This window comes from Cyphomyrmex costatus, unplaced genomic scaffold (assembly GCF_001594065.2).
Source record: "Cyphomyrmex costatus isolate MS0001 unplaced genomic scaffold, Ccosl1.0 scaffold425, whole genome shotgun sequence".
Classification (NCBI taxonomy): Eukaryota; Metazoa; Arthropoda; class Insecta; order Hymenoptera; family Formicidae; genus Cyphomyrmex; species Cyphomyrmex costatus.
In genome coordinates this window covers 3,064-13,301 of record NW_017278480.1, presented here as the reverse complement: position 1 = coordinate 13,301, position 10,238 = coordinate 3,064, and the positions used below count along the sequence as shown (strand labels likewise).

The window sequence follows — 10,238 nt, the reverse complement described above, 5'->3', positions numbered from 1 at the left end:
GTGTGATCACGTGTGATCTATGAGGCTGTGTTGGTCTATATATGTGTAGTGAATATTGTTGTGTAGTGAATAATTGTTACTTTTATATTGATTAAAAATGTAATAAAAATGCTCAAATTATATCTGTTGCTAGTGGCTTACTAATCTTGTTTATTACTTTGGTTATTTGAATCATCGATGTCGGTAGAGTTATTATTTGAAGGGCCCTCGAGCGCGTGCAAAAGCGAGGAAAACTTTGCTCCAAGTTCTAGGTTTTAACAATCATTTTTCCCGTAATCCTTTTTTAAGAGAATATTTATTACTATTATACAGCTACCGAAAAAGTGAGTCTGGAGTGATTCTGTAGCTAGGAAATAAAAATAAAGATACAAATCTTGAATTGTACGTCAGGTTAGGGAACCTGTCATTTTACACGTGCCTCTGGATTTATTTTTATTATTTCCTAGCTACAAAATGACACCAAGCTCACTCATTCGCCACCTCTAATATTAATACATATTCCCTTAAAAATAGATTTGGAATTAAAATAGATTTGGAATTATGCATTTTCGCTCCACACCGGATTGGTAGATACAGCGGGTCACGTGAATATCACGTGATTAGTCCCTCCCCCATTGGCGCAACGTTTCACCTTTCTTATTACACCATGGTCACAATTACACCATGATGAAAGTTAGGGAATCACGCGATGTGAGTTGGCTCACATTTTCACCGTGTTAAAAATTAGAGAATCGATATCCTCTAATTTTGCATGTAAAATGTTTACTTTTTTGTTTCAAATACCTTTGTTTTACATACCATTTATTTTGTTGTAAATGCATGAATTTTTGGAAATTACAAGCAACACAAAAATCTAATATTCTCAAGTATTATAGTCTTTAAAAGCACTTTTTCATTTACTTATATAAAAGTTATGAATTTTTAATCGATATCATATTTTCTCAATTCTTACTCTGATTTCAATATGTAAAAAAATTAACAAAATATAGTCTATTTTTTATTGTAAAATAAAAATTTGTCAAAAGGTTTTACGAATGTACAAGAATTTTTCTAGATCTTTATGTATCTCTTTTCATAACACTGTATATGTGCAGTATCACTATTCGCAGCTATATTGAATCTTAATATTCTTGAACATTTTTGATTGGCTATGTATGTCTTTTTGTACACATGTCTACACCTACTTTTTTACAAGTTTTCATAAGTCAGCCTATAGCCCTTCCAGTATATGTATATGTTTTAAGAGAGACACTATGTAAAATCCTTCCATCATGGATTATAATTCTTGATGCATCAAAATATCAATATAATTCCAACATTCTGAGGTTTTGTAAATTCTTATGATTCGACCGAGTATCAGGAAAGTGTATAATTAGATAAAAAGTAGTACAAATAAACATTCCAAAAATGTACTTTATTGTAACTTAGCTTATTCATTTCAATGTACTTTGATATAGATAATGAATAACTTATGAATATACTTGGATATAAACATAGTATTTATATTTTATTTTATGCTCGTAAAGAAACAAACTGATGAAAGACGTCTAAAATATGAGGATCAAGATCTGGAGTAAACAATAAAGTTTCCAGAGTTGAGGAATATTTTTGTACTTGTTCTTGATGCTGTAAAACAAATATAAATCATTGTCTTCCAATTGAAAAACAAAAATTATATACATATACATTATTTTAACATTTTTTAATTGTATAATGTCCTAGAATGACCACAAAATATTTCGTATACAGATCTAAATGGTATCTAAAGTCTTCTACTATTTTACAATTTTCACAATAGTTAAGGGGATGCTAGAGCGACGGCCGAACTTGATCAAGGTCAATGGTACAGACTATTTTAATTCCAAATTCAGTAATAGTGACATCTTTCATTAATTTCTTATATTATGTTATATATCGTTGTGTCTCATTCAAACGTATTCATCTGTCCTTATCTAACATATTGCAATGTCATCTGTTGCAAAATCAAGCACTGTAGACACAATTTTTAGTTTGTTTATCATTTTGAGTTTCCGGCAAATAGTCGTATACACGAAATTTACAGATCAATGTGAATCTTTTTTTTAAGCATTTAATCTTAGCTTTAATATATGTATATGTATATAATAAATTAAATTGAATATATAATAAACTCAATTTTGTTCGTTCACGTAATCCGCTTAGTGGTGCTAAACTATTATTTTGTGTATTTGAGTTATAGAACTTGTGCATTAAGGTGACAGCTCTTTGAATAGAAAAAATATAAATTTTTAACTTTTTTCCCGATTTTAGTACAAAATTCACTACTCAATTTTGTGTCTACTTTATTCTTATAAAAGATTTTTTATTCCGTTCAGTAAAGTCAGAGATTTATATTGATCTGCAATGTCCCCACAATTTGATTACTCCAGCATCCCCTTAACTAGATATTAATTTTTAAAGATAACTAAATAAGCGCGTCCTCTCGGCTTACTACTACCAAGTGTACGCCCATCGATCTTTCGGCACGGGCCGCGAGATCGATGGGCGTACACTTGGTAGTAGTGAGCCGAGTGGACGCGCTTATTGAAGATTGCCTAGCAAATTCTACACCGGGTATGCTTGCCAGGCAATCTCCATTAACTATGACTTGAGAGATGCACTTGTTAGGCAATTCTTGATCCGTGTAACTTGCGTGCCGAACAATGGACACACACTTGGCAATAATAGGCCTAGCGAGTATGCTTATTCGACCATCTTTAATAATTAACATCTTTAATAATTACAATATCTCGTTAACTGTTGTAAAAATTGCAAAATAATAAAACTTTTTGACTCAGTTTAGTCTGCTCTACCTACACACAAAATATTTTGTGATTATTCTGAAACATCCTGTATGTATTAATATTTTTTGTAATTATTGAACATTCACATAATAATAATGAATTTACAACTTACAGACAAAAAAACTTGTTGTAATCTTCCTACAGTCCATTTATACCAATGTGTGTTATAATCAATTCCGTCTGTATCACAGCGCACTAAATGTTCTGATAGGATCATTATAAAACGCTAAAAAAATTAATTAATATATTATAATGACATGTGTTATTAAAATAGATTTTAGAAATTCTTTCATATCATAGAGAAAAATATGACAATTCGCAATTTATTTTCAATAAAAGCGATTTAATATAAGTCTTTTCTTATACCTGAAATATAATGAGAAATAAATTTTTCTGATCTGCTTGAGCTGCTTCCAACTTCTCTTCCATTCGTTCTACTACATCCTCCGATGGTCTTTCCCTATTTTTCTCTTTATTATTGTCCTCCTCGTCTGAAGAAGAGCCCGATCTACTTTCCGCTCTCCTCAGTTTTTCCCTTGCATCCGTTAATTCCGTACTCAACTTCGTCACATGTTTGTTCATTTTACGTATTGTCAAATGCAATATTTCCCAAATATATAACCTGAAAATAGAAATTTGTTATATTGATATTCTTTGATGTTTATCCAGAATTGTAGTAATATTTCAAAATTAAATTAATGAATAAGTATTTTATCGAGATATATAGCAATAATACACGAACTTTGTGAACTCCGATGCCATCTCTTTGGAAAATATCCAGTTGGCAATAGCACTACATTCAATGATACCAGTTTTTAAAAACTTGTCCGTTAGTACTACCATCATTTGATAATGATTCTTCCACAAAGCGTACATGTTTCTTAATATACATATTTGTGCTTCTTCCGTTTCAGCAAGTACCTATGAATGGGAAATATGTAAACATAAAAGGTATTTGTGCATATACATCTCAAGTGTAACAGCAGTAATATTAATTTACCTTGAAAACATAATGAAATTTTACTATAGCTGCGAAACTGTGACTAAAACTTTTTGAACCAAGATTCAATAAAGTTTGCACAAACACGTCAATCTTTAACGGATTGTAATTATTCGTTTCTTCGTTTTCTCTAGGACCAGGTAATGTATTTAATACATTCAATACTTCTTCTGGTGTGCATTTACGTCTTATAGAAACCACTAATTCATGTGCTGCACATGTACCAGGGAGCGAACCTGAAATAATTTGTTACATTACATTAATGTAATGTATTAACTTTTGTGCCTAATGTTGTTTAAAAATAATAAATATTATATACTTATAGACTTTTCTCTGTATCTATAAAAACTGATTTGATAACATATAAAATATATAAAGCCTTGTGTCCATGATGGTAGAAATCGGTCCGAGATTTCGGATGAAGAAAGAATTAACAAATCACATTTGAACAATTTGGTCACATGACCAATGTAATTGGTCAATTTTTCCTTCATCCGAAATCTCGAACCGATTTCTAGTATCGTGGACACAAGGCTTTATAGCATATATATACATTTCGTTAATTCTTAAAACTATATATATATTTAATTTTTATTCCGTTATATACTTACTAGCACCTTCAGATGAATATTTATACACAGGCTCAGGAACTGCTGGAATTAAATCTGTGTACGAATCTGGCATCATATCCCGAATCCGTTGATAATATGACAATCTGAAAATATAAATTTTGCATGTAATTTTATTTCGGATAATGATTTGTCGGATAACCAAATCTTCTTTGGTAAAGCCAAATTACTGGATTGTATCCGACAAAACCGGATAATCAATCAGATTATATTCCAAAATTGTACAAAGATTGAAAAATTAAAAATCTAAATGTTTTTTTATGGTAAAACAAATTATATTTATGTAAACTATTATATTATAAAAATGTTTGTAATAAGGCTCAATATGTTTTTAACAACTAATATAGAGAAACAGGGCAATGAGCCAATAAATTACGTTAGAAATCTTTTTAAATTAATTTAATATATTGCGAAGAATATCACGTAATTATGGCGTTTCGTCCCAGCTTCCACTATTGGACTCATCAGTAAGGCATTGTAGTGGAAGCCTACCTTATATGCCTGCAAGAATTATTCAATTGAGATTCTATATAAAGAGATATACGCATATCAAGGCACTTGCGAGAATTTGTGAATATCGATAGACCTCTGATGACGGGTCGACGTAGTAATATTCTTCGCAATATTTATCCAAATATATGTATTCCCCCCCAACTGCGCGCCAAACAATCGTTGGTCTTGAAACGCAACTCTAATAATCTGAAATAACGTCCCCTTAATCAAATTGTGATTTTAAACGCATCTTTTTGCCCGCGTAAATTAAAATGTTTGTAACAATAATTATATAATATTACATTATAACTATGATTATATAAATATATAAAGATTTCATAATATACCTGTTAAATGTTTTTTAATATTTTATTATTAATTTTTCAAATAATAATTAATGTCTTAAGTTTTTAATAAAGAATTATTTGAAATAAATTTAATAAATACTTCTTTTATAAATTATATTAAAATTAACAATACATGTATTAAATTTTAATAACTTTAACTAAAGTTAAAAGTTAATTTGTGTGTTAGTTGCACGCACGCACGCACCATACGTCTAAGACCGTATGTTATTCGCCTTCGACCTGAAAATGAACATACGGACATGAGTTCGTACTTATGCGTGTGACTACGCTTTGCTAGACCGCCGACTAATTCGATGTCACTACCATCAATACGGAGTTCTTGGTATCAATCATGAAACTTTTTCCCTAATATGAAAAGTGAAAATTTTTTTCCATTAAAGTTAATGGAGAAATTTTTCACTTTTCACTTTTTATCCTAGGGAAAAAGTTTCATGATTGATACCCTTGGCTGAGTACTCAGGGACTTCAATTTCTAAAGATTATCAAACAAGCTCGTGTTCACCATGTATAAGTCCATTGGATGTGATGAGCGCACGGAGAATGGGAATTGTGCATACTGCTACGAACCTCTAAACGTCATAATTCGAAAGCACGGTGAGGAGCATACCAGGCCATACCTGCTTCTCACGATCCGCGTGCGTCGAGCTATCAAAGGACGTACATGCTTGGCAGTATAAACGCATTTATTCGACTATTTTTAAAATTAATACCTCATTAACTATTGCCACAACTGTAAAATGATACAAAACTTTTCGACTCAGTTAAGTCTGCTCTATAAGGAGCTCATGACGGGATATCTCATAGCTTCCAGATATCCTGTATATATGTATATGTACGCACTGTAAAAGTTTATAAAAAATATTAACCTCAAAGCTTTGAGTAGAACCTCCCGTATAAATTTTGGTCTTGGATGTTCTGTATCGCGTTGCAAGCAGGAATCCCAATCTTCCCACGACCAACGGAATTGGAAATTGCTTAAATGATATGCAAACCACCAAACAAAACGATCAAAAGCAGTAGCTGCCATACTGTCTATACGACGAAACAGAATCTCTGTAGCTTGCGCAAGTACCTATATATAGCATAATTTAATGTTATTTCTATCATAATATTATATGAATAATAATAAATACTAAATTTTGGAGATGTAATGGATATTTTTTGTAACCTGTGGCATAGTCGAAGGCTGTAATTTGCAGAGTTCTATCAAAATTGATCCATAAGAAATCTCCAAATGTTTTGGAGTAGGCAACCGAAATAATTCACCAAATACTACTTCAACAATACAATAATCTAAAGGAATTTTGGCTTTGAATGGAAAGTTCAGTAGTTGTGCAGCACTGTAAAATAAAAATAATTAATGTTATTACATGTGTATATATATATATATAAACTGAAAATAACAGTAGTGATAGTTATGAGAAAATCTTTATGTGTATATCATTTTGCTTCATAAAATATTATATTAAATTAAAAATAGATCAATTCCTTTTAATATATACAAATTTATACATATTACCAATCTTTTCTCTCAAAATAATAATTATTAATGATCTGTCGTAGATGCTCTTCTATCAGAAATCTTTCAATGGCATGACTTCCTGGTAATAATGGTCCTTCAGCAGGGCAATCTGTATAATCGAACATACGAAAGACGACAGTGGGCAATGGATAAGAATAAGATTCATGGTGTGGAGGTGGCATCAAAGGTGGTAAATTATGTTGTAACGCTTCACACAAAATCGAATCGAATGCAAGATAGGGACGTGGAATATGTTTCTCGGCCCAATTATCCTGTCTCAATTTTCGAACTTGTGCCCATAAGCAATCTAAATATTCTTCCTGTGGATGAGGTGTGTCACTTGACCATACTCTCAATGCCGGTTGATGTTTCTTGCTTCGTTTATTCAAAAATATCTCTATTGTAACCATTAAATGATCCAATTCTTGTTCCTTTTTCTCATATAATTCTCTACCAACCCATGGCAGTGTCGATAAAACAGCGTAAACATACCTGCAAATTATTATATGTATATGTAATTACTAATTATTGAGACTATTTATTTCACATAACTTGTACAACAGAAAAAGTTTTACACATACCAATCGCGTCTCACTTGAGGTACACCATCCTCGTTTGCAGCATCCAACATATTGTCAAATAATTGCATCAACGATCCACAAGATAAAACATGGCAATTTACCAAATCAGCTAGAAATCTAAGAGAATATCTAGCTACATCCCATTTGCATGCTTTTAAAGAATCCTTGAAATTTTTCACCATATAATCAACAAATTCTCCACCAAAATTAAAATTTTTCGCATTTAATAGCCCGACAAGAGTGGTATAAATTGTGCATTTCTCTGGCATCTTAATAGCACAGTCCGTTAAAATCCGAAGAATCTTGCTACGAAACACACCTAGATCAGCTTCTAATACTGAAGCCAAACCTTCTAAGTTGCTTTCCAAAGATGACGTTGACTTCTCTCCGACACGAAGGATGAGAGATTCGAGACGATCTTCAATCTCTTGATTTTCTGATACTCTCCTGCGTTTCTTATATACTCGATCTAAAAAAAGAATCGATAAATGTATATATGTACATGAGTGCGTGCGTGTGTGTGTGTGATATGTATACATATATGTATGTATGTGTATACAGGACGTTCGAGAAATACAGTAACAACACTTGATAATAGATTCCTAAGATCATTTTGAGACAAAAATTTTAATATCAAAATGTTGAAACTTTTAACAATAGTTTTCAAATATTATAGTCCTAATTTACACCAAGCACTCGATATATATACTAACTAGTGACTTTCTATTAAATTATCTTAATTTCAACAATATATTTAACGAATGGTGTATGTACCCCAGATAGCAAGTTGCTTGTAAGTTGCTGTCAGATTGCTTGAAATTGCTTTGCTGTAGTTGTTTTCAATATTGAGGAAAGAGGCTTCCGATTTTGCGTTGTTATTCAACGTTGAAGTAAAAAGGCAATTTTTACTTTAACGTTAAATAACTTGGTGAAAAAAAATCGTACAAAGCTCAACAAAAAAGCAAATTAAAGATAAAGATTCACTCTTTCGAAAGCTGTAAACCGCATTTGTGCACAATTTTTACTTGGCTCCGTGGAACTTGACAAATTTTGTAAAAAATTCTTAGGTTTCACACACTTTTATTTATGATTGTGCAACTTCACGAAATATCAGTAAGATCGTTTTTTGAAGTACACGTCTGAAAAGTAGAGATTTCAAGCTTTAAGGTGATGCTGGACCCGCCTCTTTTATCATTACTTACTTAGTTAAAGACTCGTTTCTCTTGATTGCATTTACGGATGGAAAAATCCTTCTACATAATTATAGTATCGACAACAATGAATTGCGCTAGCTACATTTCAATCCCTGCTTAAAATTTTCTATAAAAAACTATAGGAACATATAGAGTTTGTATAGGTATTTATAGTTTTTAATAGTTTCTATAGTAGCGCACGAGAGCGACTATGGAAGCTCTATATTAGTTATCAATAAGATTCTATGAGTATAATAATAGAAAACTATTGCGGATTGGGATTTACCGATTCAAAACGCTCATTAAAAACTATAGAATTTTCTTAATAGTTTTCTATAGAAAATTTTAAGCAGGGATACGAAAAACGGAAAAAAAATTTACAGTTTCGTTATCGAAAATCACAGAAGCCGATAAAGAAACTGTAAGTTTTTAATTTTCTTCCGTTTTTCGTATTGAAATGTAGCTAGCGCAATTCATTGTTGTCGATACTTTAATTATGCAGAAGGATTTTTCCATCCGTAAATGCAATTAAGAGAAACGAGTCTTTAACTAAGTAATGATAAAACAGGCACTCCAGCATCCCTTTAAAATGCTTTTTTAAACATCTCGATACGATGATTTTTGACGAAGTTATTCTATCTCAAAGTTTGCCTATTTCTGCAGGGTGGAACAAGTGATCCTTTAATTTTGTTGAGAAGTGTATTTCAGTGCTGAAATTTATTTACAACTTTTGGTCAATTTTCAACTTTGGTCCTTACTTCACCAACCCGCGCACAGTACTTATAAATGCCGATCGGTATTTAAATTGCGCGTGGGTTGACAAGGTAAGGGGTGGGAATCAAAAGCTGAAAATTAGCTATAAAAGTTGCAAATAAAAGCATTGATTAGATCCTTTGTCAGCATTGATTAGATCCTTTGTCCGTAAACATGTAAAATATTGCAATATACATTTTTTGCCACATTCTAATTTAATTTAATAATAAGTGCATAAAATCAAATCCTTCGTCAATATTCTAATTTGATTTCATTAGCTAGATTGCATATGTGTACAAGGGTGGTCTTAAGGCCTCTGTACACGGTCAGTAATACTGTCAGTATCAACAAATCCTGACAATATTATTGATTGTGTGCGGTTAATATTAATGGATTGACGTAGAATACTGACGATGATTTGGACTTAAATACATGCTTTTTCCTTAAGATCCATGTCGCCATAGATAATAATATACGTTAAATCACGTCAAACTGAAGTGAAATATTATCAATAATACCTGATCGTATAAGATTATAAAAACTAATGTATACTGTCAGTAATACTGATCAGTAATACTGACTCAGTATTATTGACCGTGTAGGGAGGCCTTTATATATGGTGCCACGTTACTATATGAAAATTATATGAGAATATGCAAACTTTGAGATAGAATAACTTCGTCAAAAATCATCGTATCGAGATGTTTAAAAAAGCATTTTAAAGCTTGAAATCTCTACTTTTCGGACGTTTACTTCAAAAAACGGTCTTACTGATATTTCGTGAAGTTGCACAATCATAAATAATGAGAATATGCACACGATCGAAATGTACACACACACACACACACACACACACACACACACACACACACGCACAC

The 10,238-nt window shown here is 31.7% G+C and overlaps 1 protein-coding gene across 1 annotated transcript in view; it reads right to left on the bottom strand.

Moving 5' to 3' along the window:
• Positions 1-1,512: 1,512 nt before the first annotated feature.
• Cbp80 (nuclear cap-binding protein subunit 1) overlaps positions 1,513-10,238 on the bottom strand; it is an 11,360-nt gene continuing 2,634 nt past the window's right edge. Inside the window, exons 2-11 of the mRNA XM_018544102.1 lie at positions 7,415-7,883; positions 6,831-7,325; positions 6,480-6,651; positions 6,178-6,383; positions 4,434-4,537; positions 3,823-4,058; positions 3,565-3,743; positions 3,189-3,444; positions 2,935-3,048; positions 1,513-1,626 (exon numbers count right to left, since the gene is read on the bottom strand). Of these exons, the coding sequence (XP_018399604.1) occupies positions 1,513-1,626; positions 2,935-3,048; positions 3,189-3,444; positions 3,565-3,743; positions 3,823-4,058; positions 4,434-4,537; positions 6,178-6,383; positions 6,480-6,651; positions 6,831-7,325; positions 7,415-7,883 (2,345 nt within the window). The remainder of the gene's footprint in view (positions 1,627-2,934; positions 3,049-3,188; positions 3,445-3,564; positions 3,744-3,822; positions 4,059-4,433; positions 4,538-6,177; positions 6,384-6,479; positions 6,652-6,830; positions 7,326-7,414; positions 7,884-10,238) is intronic.